Here is a 20,167-nt window from a genome sequence, read left to right as displayed (position 1 = left end):
TTCGCCATCACTGCCCTATATCATTTTAGACAAATGCTTGACCAATCTCTTTTTAGAAACATCCAGTGTTGGAACACCCACAACTTCTGGAGACAACTTAGCAACAATTCCAGGTCATTCCTTTCTATCATTTAGGACAGTGGCAGAATCAGTTTCAGATTTTTTTTTTGTGGAGAGGGGTTGTAGGTGTGTGGAGAAATATTATAATCCAGTAGTATAGTTGCAATCAGTTGTCTATGATGAAAAAAAAATCTAAACCAGCCTACCAAATTCTGGGTGTCCACCAGATATTACATTATTAGAAAGTTCTCTTGGGCAGTCCAAAATCCTTGAGGAAAGCCATTTATACAAAAATTTGTAGAACTGCAAAAGTGTGTTCTCTGATCTTATGATTCTGACACTATTGCATTAATATTGTGACCATAGCTGACAACTTCAAAAAAAGGGGAGAAAATAGATCCAGGAAACTACAGACCTATCAACCTGACCTCAATACCTGAGAATATTCTGAAAAAATAATCAAGTAACAAATCAGTGAAAACCTAGTGGCAAACAAAGTCATAACCAAAAGCCAACATGGGTTTGTTAAAAACAGATCATTCCAGACAAATCTTATTGCATTCTTTGACCAGGTGACAAAATTAGTGGACCGGAGGAATGCTGTGAATATAATTTACTTGGACTTCAGTAAGGCATTTGATAAAGTAGATGACAAACTACTACTTGATAAGATAGAAAAATGTGGGTTAGACAGCATCCACCAGATGGATTTGTAACTGGCTGACCAACTGCACTCAATATGTAGTCCTCAATGGAACTGCATCTACGTGGAAGGAAGTATGCAGTGGGGTACCACAAGGCTCTGTTTTAGGCCCAGTACTCTTCAACATCTTCATCAATGATTTGGATGAGGGGATAGATGGGAACTCATCAAATTTGCAGATGACATCAAGCTGGCAGGAATAGCCAACACTCCAGAATGCAGGCTTAAGATATAGAAGGATCCCGACAGACTTGAACACTGGGTGCTATCTACCAAAATGAAATTCAATGGTTAAAAAAGTAAAGTTCTACATTTAGGCAAGAAAACCAAATGTACAGGTACAATTGGTGGGGGGGGTACCTCGCTCCATAGTAGTAACTGTGAGAGGGAACTCGGAGTCCTAGTGGACAATCAGTTAAATATGAGCCAGCAGTGTGCTGCAGCTACCAAAAAAGCCAACACAGTGCTAGGCTGCATTAACAGAGAGATGGAATCAAGATCACATGACATGTTAATACCACCTTATAATGCCTTGGTAAGGCCACACGTGGAATACTGCATCCAGTTTTGGTCACCACAATGTAAAAAAGTTGTTGAGTGTAGAAAGAGTACAGAGAAGAGCAACTAAGATGATTAGGGGACTGGAGGCTAAAACATATAAAGAAAGGTTGCTGGAATTGGGTATGTCTAGTTTAATGAGCAGGACTAGGGGAGACATGACAGCAGTGTTCCAATATCTAAGGGGCTGTCACAAAGAGGAGGAGGTCAGCCTATTCTCCAAAACACCTGAAGGCAGAACAAGAAGCAACAGATGGAAACTAATCAAGGAAAGAACCAGCCTACAACTAAGGAGAAATTTCCTGAGAGTTAGAACAATTAATCAGTGGAACGGCTTGCCTGTAGAAGTTGTGGGTGGTCCAACACTGGAATTTTTTAAGAAGAGACTGGACAGCCATTTGTCTGAAATGGTACAGGGTCTCCTGCTTGAGCAGGGGGTTAGACTAGATGACCTCCAAGGACTTTTCCAACTCTGTTATTCTGTATTATCACTTTGGTTATCAACTACTGAAGAAGCAGATAGGATTTCAGACAATCAAAGTAGTATTTTAAGATCTGTGCAATACTTGCATGAGCAATACAAAGAGTTTAGTACAGTTAAGCCACCATTTGAGGGCATTTGGAAATCTGAAAATAGTTGGGCCTTGCCCTCAGAATGGCCACCTGGAGAGAAGAGCTAAATTAATCAAAACATACCGTTTAACCAGAAAACCTACAAGTGAAGATGTTCTAGCCCCCCTGGGATGCCCCCACCTCCTCCAGCCTATTTTTAGCTATTTCTTCTAAAAAGGAATTAATAGAGCATAGCACTAAATGCTTAGTTACACTCAGTTACGTTTCTCTCTCTCTCTCTCTCTCTCTCTCTCTCTCTCTCTCTCTCTCTCTCTCTCTCTCTCTCTCTCTCTCTCTCTCTCTCTCTCTCTCTCTCTCTCTCTCTCTCTCTCTCTCTCTCTCTCTCTCTCTCTCTCTCTCTTTGATGCCCTTTCAGCTGAAACCTGTACAAGTCTCAGTCTATAGAGGAAGTAAGAAGGGTGTTATGTTTGGTGATTTCATGGAAATAGGAAGGGGGGGTGGCAGGAGGAAGAAAATTGAGTAGAATAAGCATTTTATGCTTGACAACAGACGATCCCTGAAGCCACTGCTGTCCTGCAAAAAAAAAAAAAAGCCTTCAGCATTGTGCCAGTACATGTCTAAACGTGGAATCCTTAATAACAGCCTGACATGCTACATAAACTTGAAAAAGACCCTCCTATCATTCAAGGCAGGGATGCGGTGGCTCAGTGGGTTAGGACCTGAGCTTGTCGATCAGAAGGTCGACAGTTTGGCGGGTCGAATCCCGAGTGCTGCGTAACAGAGTGAGCGCCTGTTACTCGTCCCAGCTTCTGCCAACCTAGCAGTTCGAAAGCACGTAAAAATGCAAGTAAAAAAATAGGGACCACTACGGTGGGAAGGTAACAGCGTTCCGTGCGCCTTTGACGTCTAGTCATGCCGGCCACATGACCACGGAGACGTCCTCGGACAAGCGCTGGCTCTTCGGCTTTGAAACGGAGATGAGCACCAGCCCCTAGAGTCGGAAATGACTAGCACGCATGTGCGGGGGAACCTTTACCTTTACTATCATTCAAGGCAGAATAAATGAAGCTGTGCCTATCAGACAACAGCCTGCATTGGACCCCTTGCTATTACCCATAGGTTTGGGGACCTCTTTCATAGGTATTGTAGGAGGAAAATAGAAGAGGCCATTTCTGCAGGAACCTCAATATCAAAGGCATTGTGCTTTTTCCTCTCTCTTAAAAAATATATATATATATACATATATAATTTCTATTGGGAAATAATTTTATACGGGATTAAAAACTGCAAAAGTGAAAATTTAGAAAAACATATGAAAAGAGAAAAGAAAAAGTAAGAAATAGTAAAAAATCAAAGAAAAGAATAAGCAGAAAGATAAAAGGAAAATACCAGTATCAAAAGAAGCTATTTCCAACCTAATTTGCAACAGTTACGGATGCACTGCGGAGTCCTTGGTGCTCTCTGAGCTTGGTGGTTTTCTGGCAAATAAAGTAGTAGTTTGGCTGCCAATTTATCAGCTCTGTTGTGGGAAGTGGTGATGCCCTTCCCAATGCGTGCCATAGGAGGGCATGCTGGCTTCGCACCAGAAAGATGAGTGGTTCTTCCTTCAGTGTCACCCAAAGGCCCCTCCCTCCCTAGAGTGGGCTCGCAAACAGGCATCACAAAGGGGAAGGTTCAGAGCCAGCGGGAATCGTGACTCCCTGCACGGAGCACCAACTTGTCTCCCCATCAAAGTGGTACCTATTTATCTACTTGCATACAATATGCTTTCAAACTGCTAGGTGAATAGAAGCTGAGGCAAGTGACAGGAGCCCACCTCACAGTGCTAGGACTTGAACCTGAGGTCACATGATTGCTATTTGCGACCTTCCCAGCCAACTTCTGACAGACAAAGTCAATGCTGGATTCACTTAATAACAGTATGATTCACTTAGCAATTGCAGTGGTCCGCTTAACAACTATGGCAAAACAAGATCATAAAGTCAGGCACAATTCACTTCACCACCACCATGCTTAGCGTTGGAAATTCTGGTCCCAACTGTGGTCATAATCAAAAACTACCTGTACTCACATAGCACACAGCACAATCCAATGTACTACATACTTATCAGATGGGTTGGGTTTGTCCAACTTGTTAAGCCATCCCAAAAAATCAGGATTAACACTGAAACTTCCCTTGTTCAGCATATCGAGCAAATGGGCTTGCAAAGTCATTACTTAACCAAGTGTGCTGGCATTTCCTAAGCAAGGAACCAATAAATACAGTAAATATTTCCAAAATGTTGCAAAAGAACAGACGGCCATTTCATTGTTTTAAATAAGCTATTAACATCCACCTCATTAAAGCAAGATTTGGTTAGAAAGAAGATCAGAGCCTTCCTTAGCATAACTCACTGATACAAATCTTTTGGAATACAATAGCCTTTTAATTATTCCTTTTTTCCTTGCAGTAGTTCTGCCTAATCAGACTTCATAGAAGAACCTTATTGTCTTGGTTGTGGGCTGCTGTGAGAGACTTAACACTAAATTTGTTGTGCACATTTGGTAGCGGGGAAGAGGGGACGCCTATCCTATAAATCTACTATCGTAATTGTGATAGAAATACAAACAAGACTTTGTATGAAAAGTAAGGCATGCTTTTTGCAAGTCCTCCAGCAGAAAAATGTAGCCTGTTGTGGGGTGACTTGAAGAGTAAAACAGGGTAAGCCTTGCAGAGATTCAAAACATACATTTTACTACACATTCCCATGAAAATAAGGCCTATTTTTGTTCCCATCCCTGTTTATTTCTGGAGTGCTGCCAAGAACATGCCACACAAGGTTAGCATGGGCCTCAAACCAACAGAAATTTGAACCCCAATGTAGAACCACCATATAAACCTGAATTAATCAACAAGAATTTCCCTTCCTTTTTAGCTGTTCTGAGTTTCCTCAAACCATGAGGTGGGCAGCAAATATATTTATGTTCCCAAACATTCTAAAAACAAATGTCAGGAACCCATGTAGGCTTTCTAGTGCCATCATTTGCAGCACAGAAGAACAATAATTGTATGTATTAATGATGATCACTAGGAACCCTATTTGAATAAAACTCACCTAAAATGAAGGATAGGCTGAAGGAAACAACCAAAGTTTGAAGAAATCCATGTGGCATCCCTGTTAAAGAGTAGCCCTTTTGTGGTGAAGCATGTGAGGAATACCATATCTATCTATCTATCTATCTATCTATCTATCTATCTATCTATCTATCTATCTATCTATCTATCTATCTATCTATCTATCTATCTATCTATCATCTATCTATCTACTGTGCTGCTCATCTTGCCAAGGCGACTTTAAGCAGTTAACTGTCCTGCAATTAAAATACTGTATAAAACAATAAATAAGAACATACATTTAAACATTCAGAAAAATGAACTTTTACTTACTTTCACAAATGTTGTGAAAGTGAATGACATAGAGCAAGGGTCCCCAACCCCCAGGGCTGTGGTCCATTACTGGGCCGTGGCCTATTCCAAAGTAGACCGGTGTATGTGCGCACTTGCAGTCCACTCACATGAGTGGTACCTCAAACGCTTCTTTCTTGTATGAGTGGAGCTATGTGGCATGTATGCATACCACCCTGCTGCTCGCACAGCCCGGTTCCCTCCCCCCCCCAAGCTGGGCCGCCAAGCTGCCTGCTCTCAATGCTCCAAAAGCAGAGCAATGAGAGCAGATGATGAGTGGGACATGCATGCCCGGCTCAGCTTCACTGACTCATTGAGGCTGCCTGCATAGGACACCCAATCCGCGTTTGGAGTGTTGGGTAGCCCCTGTGAGTCTGAAGGACCATGAGACTGCTCCCCCCAAAGGCTTCTCTTCTCCGTGCCAAAAGCTTTTGCAAATGGACGAAAGGCTTCGAGGGAGCGATCTCGTTCTGCTTCAGGCCTTCCGTCCCTTTGCAAAAGCTTTTGGCATGGAGAAGCCTGAAGGAGTGGGAAGTTGTACCCCAAAGGATTCTCTTCTCTTTTGCACTAGTGGAGATGTGCACACCAGGCCGCCACTCACACGGCCCTTTTCTCTCCCCTCTTCTCCCCAGCCAGGCCGTCAAGCCACAAAAAAGGTTGGGGACCGCTGACGTAGAGTACTTCTGAAGCCATTGGCTGATTGTAAAGGGGAACAGGAGTTTCTGTGTTGCATTATTCATGATTCATATTCTTACAAATATATCAGTCTTCCTTATTACTTAATTTCAGTCCTCCTTAATTAAACCTCAGCTGTGTTGTTGCTTACCCATATCACAATTATGACTCGACTCGCTATTTAGTGAAACAATCTGATTGTACCTCTTTCTCTCTCCTCTACAGGCTGGCCCATCACTTTATCTACCCTCAAGCAATTGTTCAGCCCAGTATGGTGATCCCAACTCCTGTTCAGTCCATCACTTCTCCTTACATAGACTACACAACGGCAAGCCAGGCCTACTCGCAGTTCACCACTGCTGCCTACGACCAGTATCCCTATGCTCCTTCTGCTGCTGCTGGCTTTGTGGGATACGGGTACACGGGTGCCGTTCCTCAACATGCCACGACTGCCGGTCTACCAATAGCAGCACCCACAACTTTTGTGCAGTATCCACCGACACAGCTGCAACCAGACCGTATGCAATAGAAACCCATCTTCAGAAAGACCTTTCTAGCTATGAAGGAATGCAAAGACATGGATGCCGAGAAAACAAAGGAAAACAATAATATTTTTTTTAAAATCAAGCTTTTGTAAAAAAGAAAAATTGATCATATTAGGAAGGATGCATATCAATACCTAAGCTATTTATAGTGTTACAGACTTTTTAAAACATCCTTGCCAAAAAAAAGACTTATACTTACAATGAACGTTGGAAAGCTCATTTTCCATCTTTCCCTCTCTTTCTGTTTATCAAGACACATATTATTGCAAAGATGGACTAAAACGATCCCCCTGCGCTTAAAGTGAAAACTGCAAACTCTTGAACAATTCATAGCAGTTTACTTCATCACCAGCCATTTTCTGCTTTTATTACTTAAGTTGCTATGCGCCATCAGACTGTTGCCATCTGTCATTTAGCCTTTTGCAAAAGGTATTTGGAGAATACATAGATGAGGGGGGAGAAGAAGGAGCAGGTTTGGGGGGGTCAAGGGGTGGGAGGATCCTTCTATTAAAAACTTTGTAATAATCAAATGCCTTACAGGAAAAAAAGAGCCTATTTTAATATTTATTGTGATTTCTCTTTATTCACAGTAGCTGTGAATTGCAGGTGAAAACTATAGTAATATCTGCCTTGTCTAATACACCTAAATTATTGTATGTTGGGGAGTTTTAAATTGCTTTCAACATGCAAACGTAATATTGGCTTTAAGGACGGTGCAATATTCAAGTCGATGCACTGTATTTTTTCTTATTGTAATTGTTACTCTTTTAAGATTATCTCAAAGTTTTAGGTATATTTTTAAAAGCAAGAAAAAATATTGAACATATTGTCTACTTTAATAGATCTTTTGTTTATGATACTGCAGGTCTAGAGAAATTTTACAGTATTTATATAAAAGCTAAGCGGGGTCTTAGACCAGCACTGTTTAGGAGAATGTCAGGAATAAATCAGAGCTCTATTATGAAGTTACACACTTGAACAAGAAAGTTGAAAAAGTTACATTTTGACACCCAGTGGTACAAAGTGCTGATTAGGTAAAAGGCAGTGTAGGAAGTGCATTTTTACAAGGAAGAGCAATAAACTATTTTGAATTTTAAGACATCATTGTGTTGTGCTTGGCTATCTTATGAGATAAACTGGGAGAGAGCTGTGGGTTGCCACATCATTGGACTCTATATTCCTGACGCCCTTGAATTAAGAGTGCTCTGCTTTGTGCATCCTGAACTATGTTAGTTACTAAAGTACAAAATTTTACTGAAGGTCAGCTTTTGTTGGGTGTAACAGTGTAGCAATGACACTATTCACATTTTTCCTCTTTTTACATTGTAAGGGTGGGGTGGAGGGGAGACGGCCTTTCACAAAACAGGACCACGGAATACTGTAAACACCTGTAAATATCTGCCAGCCATTGATAGCTTAAGAAGCCTTAGTAAGGCCACACCTGGAATACTGCATCCAGTTTTGGTCACCACATTACAAAAAAGATGTTGAAACTTTGGAGAAAGTACGGAGAAGAGCAAGTAAGATGATTAGGGGCCTGGAGACTAAAACATATGAAGAACAGTTGCAGGAACTGGGTATGGCCAGTCTCAAGAAAAGAAGGACTATGACTTACATGATAGCAATATTCCAGTATTTGAGAGGCTGCCACAAAGGAGGGGGTCAACTTATTTTCCAAAGTGCCACAGGGGAAGAGAAGAAACAATGGATGGAAACTAATCAAAGAGAGAAGCAACCTGGAATTAAGGAGAAACGTCCTAACAGTGGGAACAATTAACCAGTGGAACAGCTCTCTTTCAGATGTTGTGGGTGCTTCATCACTGGAGGCTTGTCAGAAGAAACTGGACATTGACTTGTCTGAAATGGTATAGGGCAGGGGTCGGCAACCTTGGCTCTTTTATGACTCGCGGACTTCAACTCCCAGAATTCCTGGCTCAGGAATTCTGGGAGTTGAAGTCCGCGAGTCATAAAAGAGCCAAGGTTGCCGACCCCTGGTATAGGGTCTCTTGCTTGAGCAGGGGGGTGGACTAAAAGACCTCCAAAGTCTCTTCCAGTTCTATTCTGATTGATTGAATGATTGAAGGACCAGAAGACCTTTCTGAAGCCTAATACACTTGCCCTGTTTATCTATGATGAAGGCAGGCCAACCAAGGAAAGTCAGAAAAACACCTGCCTCCATTACAAACTTCTCTAAGAAACTGAAGAAAATCCCTTTTAAAATTACCTGATTTATATCCCACTTTTCCGGTAAAAGCTCAAGGTGGCGTATCTCCTTTTTATCCCCGTAACAATAACCCTGTGAAATAAGTTTGGGGTGAAAGAAAAAAAATGTAAAGTAACTTGTCCAGAGAGTTTCCATGGCTGAGAATCTACTTGTACTTGAGTTTCTCCAGTCCCAGTCCAATATCTTAATAACAACATGAGTGAATGAATGAATGAATGAATAACATCCATTTGCTTTCAGATAAGAAGAGACAGCATATAGGGCGGAGGTACAAAAACTATCCATATGGTGTAGTAACAACAACTTGCACCTAAACATCGGCAAGACGAAAGAGATGGTGTTAGACTTCCAGAGAAAAAAGGAGGAACCTGCCCCACTTTACATCAGGGAGGACTGTGTGGAGAGAGTTTCCTCCTTTAAATTTCTGGGAGTCTACCTCTGTGAAGATCTGACCTGGAAAGTTAACACAACCCAGGTGGCTAGAAAGGCCCAACAGAGGCTTCACTTTCTTAGGGTCTTGCGGAAGAACAGGGTAGAACAACAGCTAATGACCCTCTTTTACCGGTCTACTATAGAGAGCGTCCTCTCGTATGGTATTGTGGTTTGGTATGCTGGTCTGACAGCCGCGGATAGGAAAGTATTACAGAGGGTAGTGAGCACAGCACAAGACATTGTGGGCTGTTCCCTGACACCACTGGATGACATCGCCAGGGCTCGTTGCCTTGGAAGAGTGAGGAAGATTCTCAGGGATGACTCACACCCTGGACGGTATCTCTTTACTCTCCTACCATCCGGTAGGAGATATAGGAATATAGCCAGCCGTACCAACAGGCTGAAAAATAGCTTTTATCCGTGGGCTGTTAGGCTTTTAAATGGGGCATAATCTTATGCAGAATTGACTTGGGAGGCCGGTGTGTGGTGTAGTTGGTTCACATGGTGTGGTGGGATGGAGGGTTTGTTGTCACTGTGTGTTGGGGGGAGAGAGCACGGGGGGAGGCTCAGCTAATCTCAATGTACACATGTTGTACTTTGACAATAAAAGTTTATTTATATTTATTTATTTATTTATTTATTTATTTATTTATTGAAAACTGAACAAGGTAAATGCATTTTTGCATTCTGCCACCAGATTTCCATTGCATTTATAGGATCATTGCAGTGGCAGGAAGGCAGAGAAGAAACCATGACTTAGTGTAATATGTGAGCAATTTAGGATATAAGCAGATTGGTTTCAGATAGAAGGCAATAGGCTATGCGTGGCTGCCAGAGAATGCAAGCAATATATTAATGGCAGGTAGGATGTCCTTGGCTAAACCACGAGTAAATTCCTGCAGTCTTGCTTGGGTTCAGGCATTGCAAAAAGCCATAATGTGGTTTTACCTTAGTGTGTTATATGAAACTACCCACAGTCAATGTGTGGTACTAGCTATGATTTATGGTTTCATGCAGAAAAGCACAATTGGAGGGCCCAGATGGGTATCTGCTTGGTGGTGGACACCATCTTGGCTTTTTTGAAGTCAGATACCCCTGGTCCCCAAGCTTCATATATCCCCCAGTGATCCAACTGTAATATGGCAATATGACAAGGTGACATGGTTAAATACCTGAGTGGAGATAATCATCTTAATATATTTAATTTTAAATCCGCAGACTCAAATTTAATTTTTTGGTTGACTCATCTCTTGCTTTTGGAAATCTGTTTCTTAGTACATCATACCAAACTTTAACTTAGAAAAAAAGTTAATGACTTCTGATTTTAGGGCGAAATATCAATTCAGCTAATGATTTGTTTGGTATCTTATGGTTGCTGGCTGGCTCATCGCAACCCAATTTCTGAGAATGTGCAACCTACGTGGTCAAAGGACAGGCTACAAACTAGGGGGCAACATGAACATTATTCCCTGGCATCATGGAGCTCAATCATTTAAATCCCCCTCCCCCCAATGTTTGATCCCAAAAATCCTGTAAAATAGGTTGGGGCAAGAGAAAGCAACAGTAGCCCCAAAGGCTCGCTAAATTTCTGGGGCCCAAGTTGGATTTGAATATGGGTTCCCCAATTTTGGCTAGTGCAGTGGCTCAGCCATTTAAGATGCTGGACTTGGCTGGAAAGTTGGTAGCCAGATTTGAGACCCAAGTGCCACGCAACAGGATGAACTCCCGTCCTTGTCCAGCTTGTCTGCCAACCTAGCTGTTTGAAAGCATGCAAATGTGCGTAGACAAATAGGTACCACTTTGGTGGGAAGGTAACCGTGCTCCTTGAAGTCATGCTGGCCACATGACGGTGGAAATGTCTTCGGACAGTGCTGGCTCAATGGCCTTAAAACAGATGAGCACCAACCCCTATAGTGGGCAATGACTAGTAGAGTCATTTACTCCCCAATCCCTGTCTATTTAGCCATTACAGGTAGTCCTTGGTTTATAACCATTCATCTAGTGATTGTTTGAAGTTATAACATCACTGACCAGTATTCATAACTACGACCACTGTAGAATCCCCTCAATCATGTGATCAAAATTCAAGCGCTTGTCAACTGGCATGTACTGGCTCATAGTCAAGTGATCATTGACCAGGACTCCAAGGTCCCTCTCACCGTTGCTGTTTTAGAGACAGTCTCGCCTAATCTGTATTTAAACCTTTGATTTTTCCTGCCTAAATGTAAAACGTTGCTTTTCTCTACATTAAAACTCATTTTGTTGGATAGGGCCCATTGTTCAAGTTTGTCAAGATCTTTTTGGATCCTGAGCTTGTCTTCTGGGCTGTTGGCTACTCCTGTCAGTTTGGTTTCATCTGCAAATTTGATCCCATTCAATTCTCTCATCTAAGTCATTAATGAAGATATTGAAGAGTACTGGGCCTAAGACGGAACCTTGTGGTACTCCATTGCTTACTTCTCTCCATGTGGATGTGGTGCCGTTGAGGACTCAGTAGGGTTTGTCAGTCAATGGGGCAAACCAGATTCACTTAACCACATGATTCACTTAACAATTTTAGTGATTTGCTTAACAACTGTGGCAAAAGGGTCGTAAAATGGGGCAAAACTCACTTAACAATCTTGCTTAGCAACACAAACTTTGAACTCAATTGTAGCTGTAATTCGAGGACTACCTGGATGCTATTTGGTTTATATATATATATATATATATATATATATATTCTCGTAGATTTTCACGGGTATAGGTATGTAGGTCTTGGCGTATTCGAGTCTTTTCCCGTGTAGGATTGAGGGTGTCTTGGCGACGTTTCGACGAGGTCCCACTCGTCATCTTCAGGCTGGTGTCTTCGCTCGCACAAGCATGAAACCGAAGACACCAGCCTGAAGATGACGAGTGGGACCTCGTCGAAACGTCGCCAAGACACCCTCAATCCTACACGGGAAAAGACCCGAATACGCCAAGACCTATATATATATATATATATTACTGTGCTTTTTTAAAAGATCCATCCAGCCTCTAATTCAATGCAGAAACAGACCAACAATTAGAACAGAGCATCATTAACAGGCTGTAAAGTTCACCCCGCCTATTTTTAAAAAATAAAATAAAAAAATCTTTGTAGCTTGGGTGGGCTTCAATGAATTTGGGGGAAGGTGGTTTTACAACAGGAGAGCAATGAAGAGGGAAATTTCTCCATGAGTTTTTGTTGCTGGGTTATTTTGATGGATGGGATTGTCCAAAGACCATTCATGATGAACAGGACGATTATGCTGGAATGAAGAGAACAATGTAGAAGGAATGCTTATCAGGCAGTAACAGGGTATTCTGGCAAGGGCGACTCTAGCCTGAGATGGTTGGCAAACGAGCCAGCTGGTGGCTGCAGAGGAGTCGTTGATCAGCATAGCTTCAAGCCATAACTTTTCAACAATTCCATGGAATGGAAACTTCCAGCTTCCATTTTTTTTCTTTCATCAGCATAAAATCTCCAAATCATGTTACACTCATGGAGAATTCAAAGGCACAATCCTGCAATTTTCTTCTAGGGATATGATTTCTCATGACTTATGCTTGCAGTACTGGGATTTCCTAATAGGCTTCCAATCAAGTACTAACCCTGTTTACCTTATACATTCATTCAAGGTTATCCAGGTCCTGGATAACCAGGAGGCAATAATGTTTTATAATGGGTCTTTAGAGTGAATATTAATAGATCTGCTTAATTGACACCGGGGAGGGAAGGGGGGAGGAATTGCTAATACTTCAGAAGAGAGGCTCAAGATTCAGAAGGATCTTGATAGACTTGAACATTGGGCCCTATCCAATAAAAAGTGGGGAGAAATGTAAGGTTCTGCACTTCGATAGGAAAAAGAACAGAGGAATAGGTAAAGGTAAAGGTTCCCCTGCACATGCGTGCTAGTCATTTCCGACTCTAGGGGCCGGTGCTCATCTCCATTTCAAAGCCGAACAGCCAGCGCTTGTCCGAGGATGTCTCCATGGTCATGTGGCCGGCATGACTAGACCCCAAAGGCGCACGGAACGCTGTTACCTTCCCACCGTAGTGGTCCCTATTTTTCTACTTGCATTTTTACGTGCTTTCGAACTGCTAGGTTGGCAGAAGCTGGGACGAGTAACAGGCGCTCACTCTGTTACGCGGCACTTGGGATTTGACCCGCCAAACTGCCGACCATCTGATCGACAAGCTCAGCCTCCTAACCCACTGAGCCACCATGTCCCTAACAGAGGAATAGGTACCAGGTATTACCTGGATTAGGTGTAGCATTTGTGATCTGTGTCTCTTAACAGAATAACAGAGTTGAAAGGACCTTGGAGATCTTCTAGGCCAGAGGTAGGCAACCTTGGCTCTTTTATGACTCGTGGACTTCAATTCCCAGAATTCTGGCTCAGGAATTCTGGGAGTTGAAGTCCATGAGTCATAAAAGAGCCAAGGTTGCCTACCCCTGTTCTAGTCCAACCCCCTGCTCAAGCAGGAGATCCTGTACCGTTCCAGACAAGTGGCTGTCCAATCTCTTCTCAAAAGCCACCCAATGTTGGAGCTCCCACATCTTCTAAAGACAAGCCCTTCCACTGGGTTAATTGTTCTGTCAGGAAATTTCTCCTTACTTCTAGGTTGCTTCTCTCCTTGGTTAGTTTTCATCCATTCCTTCTTGTCCTGCCTTCTGGTGCTTTGGAAAATAGCTTGATTCCCCCCTTCTTGCAGCCCCTCAAATATTAGAATGCTGCTCATCCAAATTAGAATGACCCAGTGATGTGACCCAGCTGCCAAGAGATCCAATGCCATTTGCATTAGTAGGGGCATAGGTCAATTTCACGGGAAGTGATAGCATTGCTCTATACTGTACTGGTCAGACCACATCTAGAATGTTGTTTCCAGCCCTGATCACCACAATGGGGAAAAGACGAGAAACTGGAAGAATGCAGAGAACAGTGAAAAGATGGAGGCTAAATCCTACAAAGAGCAATTGAAGGAACTTGGCACGTTTAGCCTAAAGAAGAGGAGAAAGACATGACAGCATAATTCCAACAGATGAAGGGATTTCATAGGGAAGAGGGTGTGAATTTATTCCCCATATTGTTGGAGGGTTAAGCAAGGAGCAATAGATGGAACCTTGAAATAAGAATCAATTTCTTGTTTGTTAAGCAATGGAACCTGAAGTTGTGGGTGCTCCCTCAGTGGAGGTCCTCAAGACAAAATTGGAGAACCATTTGTTTTGGAAGGTATGAAGATACCTGTACTGGGCTGGGCTGGGCTGGATTAAAACACCCCCTATGATTGCTTCTGACTGAAATGAAGTTATGATTCTGAGTAATTACTACCTTGTAAATAAAACTGAGCGGTGGCTCAGTGGGTTAGGACGTTGAGCTTGTTGATCAGGTCGGCAGTTTGGCGGGTCGAATCCCGAGTGCCGGGTAACAGAGTGAGCGCCTATTACTCATCCCAGCTTCTGCCAACCTAGCAGTTCGAAAGCACGTAAAAATGCAAGTAGAAAAATAGGGACCAATACGGTAGGAAGGTAACAGCGTTCCGTGCGCCTTTGGCATCTAGTCATGCCGGCCACATGACCACGGAGACATCCTCGGACAAGCGCTGGCTCTTTGGCTTTGAAACGGAGATGAGCACCGGCCCCTAGAGTCGGAAACGACTAGCACGCATGTGCGGGGGAAACTTTACTTTTACCTTTACCTTTAAATAAAACTGCATTCATCAAGAGGATTGTTTCTCAATTTCTCCTTGGCTGTGAAGGAATGTTTGATATCTATTCACTTCCATCAACTGAATGTGATGTTGTGGGGGAAGAAAAAAGATGCAGAAGAATTTCTATGACCAGCACCAACCCGTTTGTGTTACCAGAGAGAAAATGCTAACAAACTCCCTCCTTCTTCTCTACCCTCTTTGTATCTTGTATACTTTTGCCAACTGAGCGATTTGCTTGTTCCAAAGCCACCCTCCCACCTTTAAAACAAAAACCTACTGAAAGCATTGGAATTACACAACTAATTCAGAGGAAAGGCCTCTCCTAGAGCAACACAGAAAGAGGGATAGTGTGTGCATATTCATGCGCGTGCATACCACCAGATCATGCCTGGAAGTTTCTGCTTTCTGCAATAGAATACTCTCTCATTCTTATCTATCGCTTTCCAGCTCATAGAATTGCTGATCTCTGTCTGGTCAGGAGTTATAACATGAACAGGCTGCTTCCTTTAATTAGTCAAAATAAGCATGCAAAAGACAGAAACCATCAACAAGGTGGTTTTCAGTGTGATATATGGCAAAATAATTTGGAAAAGATCATTTGGAAAAAAAATGCTCTGTGGGGGGGGCCTAGAAGTAAATGCAAAGACTGGACACTTTGTTACTGCAGATAGTCCTTGACTTACAACTGTTCATTTAGGGACCGAAGTTACAACAGTCCTGAAAAAGTGAAGTTTTCCACACTTACAACCGTCGCAACATCCTCTTGTTCCCATGATCAAAATTGGCACTTGGCATGAATTTAAGGCAGGGCTCACGTGATCATCATTTGTAACTTTCCCAGCTGGCTTCTGACAAGCAAAGTCAATGAGAGAAAGCAGATCCACTTACCGACAGTATGAGTCGCTTAACAATAGCAGCGATTCATTTAATCACCCTAGTAAAAAAAATGGTTGTAAAATGAGGCCAGCTCACTTAACAACTGCCTTGCTTAGCAATGAAAATTTTGGGTCAATTGTGGCTGTAGGTTGAGGTTGTACTTTTATGTTTTAAAACTTCCACACCACTACATTTCTACTAGAATAAGACTGTTTTATGAAATCTTATGATAAGCAAGAGGGACGCGGTGGCTCAGTGGGTTATGATGCTGAGCTTGTGGATCTGAAGGTCGGCAGTTTGGCGGGTCAAATCCCGAGTGCCACGTAACATTGTGAGCGCCTGTTAGTCGTCCCAGCTTCTGCCAACCTAGCAGTTCGAAAGCATGTAAAAATGCAAGTAGAAAAATAGGGACCACTATGGTGGGAAGGTAACAGCGTTCCGTGCGCCTTTGGCGTCTCGTCATGCCGGCCACATGACCACGGAGACCTCCTCGGACAAGCGCTGGCTCTTCGGCTTTGAAATGGAGATGAGCACCGGCCCCTAGAGTCGGAAACGACTAGCACGCATGTGCGGGGGAAACTTTACCTTTACCTATGATAAGCAAGGTTTGTTTCTTTGGTGTAAGTGGATTATGCATAATTGGGGCAGAGTCCAATGGTCTAGGGAAGGGCAATTGCTGCAACTGGAAGCTGTAAACATCTGCCAGCCATTGGTAGCTTACGAAGCCTTAGTAAAGCCACACCTGGAATACTCCATCCACTTTTGGTCACCACATTACAAAAGTGCAAAGAAGAGCAACTAAGATGATTAAAAGCCTGGAGACAAAAACATATGAAGAACAGTTGCAGGATTTGGGTTAGTCTAGCGAAAAGAAGGACTAGGGGGGACACGATAGCTGTATTCCAATATTTGAGAGATTGTTTGAAATTCTCCTGCTTGAAGACCTCCAAGGTCCCTTCCAGCTCTATTGAGATTCTGATTCAGATAGCTGTTGTTGTTGTTAGCTGCGAAGTCGTGTCCGACCCATCGCGACCCTATGGACAACATTCCTCCAGGCCTTCCTGTCCTCTACCATCTTCTGGAGTCCATTTAAGCTCACGCCTACTGCTTCAGTGACTCCATCCAGCCACCTCATTCTCTGTCGTCCCTTTCTTCTATTGCCCTCGATCTTTCCCAGCATTAGGCTGTTCTCCAGTGAGTCCTTCCTTCTCATTAGGTGGCCAAAGTATTTGAGTTTTAGCTTCAGGATCTGGCCTTCTAAAGAGCAGTCGGGATTGATCTCCTCTAGGACTGACCGGTTTGATCGCCTTGCAGTCCAAGGGACTCGCAGGAGTCTTCTCCAGCACCATAGTTCAAAGGCCTCAATTCTTTGGCGCTCAGCCTTTCTTATGGTCCAACTTTCACTGCCATACATTGCAACTGGGAAGACCATAGCCTTGACTATACGCACTTTTGTTGACAGGGTGATGTCTCTGCTTTTTAGTGTGCTGTCTAGATTTGCCATGGCTTTCCTCCCCAGGAGCAAGCGTCTTTTAATTTCTTGGCTACAGTCCCCATCTGCAGTGATCTTGGAGCCCAGGAAAATAAAATCTGTCACTACCTCCATTTCTTCCCCATCTATTTGCCAGGAATTGAGAGGGCCAGATGCCATGATCTTGGTTTTCTTAATGTTAAGTTTCAACCCAAGTTTTGCACTCTCCTTCTTCACCCGCAACAAGAGGCTCTTTAGTTCTTCTTCACTTTCTGCCATTAGAGTGGTATCATCTGCGTATCTTAGGTTGTTGATATTTCTTCCGGCAATCTTAATTCCAACTTTTGATTCATCTAGCCCTGCCTTTCTCATGATGTGCTCTGCATATAAGTTAAATAGGCAGGGCGACAGTATACAGCCTTGCCGGACTCCTTTCCCAATTTTGAACCAATCAGTGGTTCAGATAGCTATCACGTGATAAAAAGGGATGTTCTGAAAAAAAAGGGAAAGGTAATTTTGGATCTCCTCTTACACTACCCAAAAAACCGCAAGCCAAAAGCAGAGAAGAAATTTTTCAGTTCAAGAAGTATATTTTATTTCCCCTTTTAATTTCCCCGTCCAATAGTTTTATCAGCAAGGGAAGTTGGAAGAAACTTCCATTTAGAAAAAGAGGAAAATGGTAGAGAAAGAAACAGCTATAAATCTCCCCTGCCTTGGGTACGATAAAAAAAGTCACGGTGGAAGTCATTGAATTTTTACCTGTTTTTATGTGTGTGTCATATGAAATGTTACTACTAATGTTATTATTGATAAATAATAATGGATATGCAGCGTTTCAGATTTGATTTTGGAAAAAGCGTTTGGGAACCTGCAGGACTTAATAAGTAGCTCATTAAAGCAGCTGTTTCCTTATCCTGGGATTCTGCATTGCAAAAATCATTATAACTACTAGATGGCAACCTAGTGACAGAGTATTCTGAATGTATTTGCTGCCACGTAGTAGTCACTTAGACTTTCTGCAGCTCAGATCTAATAGCCCAAATACACCTGGCTCTCCTTATTCCTTTCTCATATTATTTTTTTCTTAAAGCTCTCTCTCTGCCCTCCCATTTCTTATCCATGAGTGAGCAAATTTGTCATCTGTTTTTAAAGACAATGCAAATAGCTGTTGTCATTGTCCATACTTGTCACATTACCAGAAAATTCCTAAACACCTACTTATAATCCAAATAGAAAGAACATTGAGAAGCCAAATCATTGTTAAAATTAAGACAAATATTTAAGAAATTAGTTTTTCTGTTTTTTTCTCCTTTTTTACTACTTGAAATTCATCTGATAGTTGGCTCATCAAAAGCTAGGCCTCCACATCCCACAATTAGCTGTAGGCCTTTCTAGAAACTGAGTTTTAATTTGCATATAATTCAGCAAATGCTTTCTGGAATAAGTCCTGAAGAAGAGAGACAGCTTTTTCCATCTGTCTCCACTAAAGGAATAAGTAGTAGAAGATATTTCTTGTTTATTTGCGAGATTTATATCATTTTTTGAGTAGCAGCACAATGTGGAACTTTGCCCCAGAGCCCTCAAACTTATAGCCAGCAAGACTGGATTCACACATTGCACTAACCCATTGTTTGCTTAACCATGATATACCAAAGATACCACAACTGACAAAGCTTTCCCAAAGCCAAAGGAAATGATTAGATGATTAGGGGACTGAAGGCTAAAACATATAAGGAACGGTTGCTGGAATTGGGTATGTCTAGTTTAATGAAGAGAAGGACAAGGGGCGACATGATAGCAGTGTTCCAATATCTCAGGGGCTGCCACAAAGAAGAGGGAGTCAAGCTATTCTCCAAAGTGCCCGAAGGCAGGACAAGAAGCAACGGATGGAAACTAATCAGAGAGAAGCAACCTAGAACTAAGAAGAAATTTCCTGACAGAATAATTAATCAGTAGAACAACACTGGAAGTTTTTAAGAAGAGACTGGACAGCCATTTGTCTGAAATGTTATAGGGTTTCCTGCCTGAGCAGGGGGTTGGACTAGATGACCTCCAAGGTCCCTTCCATCATCATCATCATCATCGTCATCATCATCATATGAACCCAACCTAGGTTTTGGCCAACAGGTTAGGGAGACATGCTGTTTATGCTCCATTTTAGACGAGGAAGTAAATATATATTGGACTGAGATATATCTAATGATATTCTTTCCTTCCTCTTTTGAATGTTGAAAAAGAACAACAAGAATGATTAAAGGGCTGGAAGCTAAAACATACAAAGAACGGCTACAGGAATTAGGTATGTCTAGTCTAATGAAAAGAAAGACTAGGGTAACATGATAGCAGTGTTCCAATATTTGGGGGGCTTCTACAAAGCTGAGTGGCTCAACCTATTCTTCAAAAAACCTAAATGCACTACAAGAAACAATGGATGTAAACTAACCAAGAAGAGAAGCAACCTAGAACTAAGGAGAGATTTCCTCATGGTGACAGCAATTAACCAATGGAATAGTTTGCCTTCAGAAGTTGTGAGTGCTCAATTACCAGAGGCTTTGAAAAAGAGATTGGACAATCATTTGTCTGAAATGGTATAGGATCTCCTGCTTGAGCAGGGGGTTGGACTAGAAGACCTCCAAGGTCCCTTCCAACTCTGTTATTTTATGTTCTGTGTTTTAGAATGTTATGTTTGCAGAAGACATTCACAAGAAAGTGTTTAAAGAATTTGACCTCCAAGCTTGCTAGGTGAAAACACAAATAGATCATGCAGAACAACATTTTGGCCCTAAGTGCCAAATGGAGCTCAGAACTGGCATTTGCAACAAAGAAATTAAACCTCTCAGCCAGGGTCATTTGGCTATTTTCACCCAAACAGTACAAAGCTGTTGAAAG

The 20,167-nt window shown here is 42.3% G+C and overlaps 1 protein-coding gene across 2 annotated transcripts in view; it reads left to right on the top strand.

Moving 5' to 3' along the window:
* RBM38 (RNA binding motif protein 38) overlaps positions 1–20,167 on the top strand; it is a 101,067-nt gene that overhangs the window by 33,185 nt on the left and 47,715 nt on the right. Inside the window, exon 4 of one of the 2 annotated variants that reach the window (XM_081323347.1) lies at positions 6,240–7,025. The exons of the other annotated variant lie outside the window; for it this stretch is intronic. Coding sequence (XP_081179473.1) covers positions 6,240–6,543 — 304 coding nt within the window. The 3' untranslated portion in view covers positions 6,544–7,025. Of the gene's footprint in view, positions 1–6,239; positions 7,026–20,167 lie in introns of those variants that run through there. 2 annotated transcript variants of the gene reach the window in all.

Source organism: Vipera berus (genome assembly GCF_964194415.1).
Source record: "Vipera berus genome assembly, chromosome: 3".
Classification (NCBI taxonomy): Eukaryota; Metazoa; Chordata; class Lepidosauria; order Squamata; family Viperidae; genus Vipera; species Vipera berus.
The sequence above is the reverse complement of the archived record's forward strand: the minus strand, read 5'-3'. Positions and strand labels throughout refer to the sequence as shown.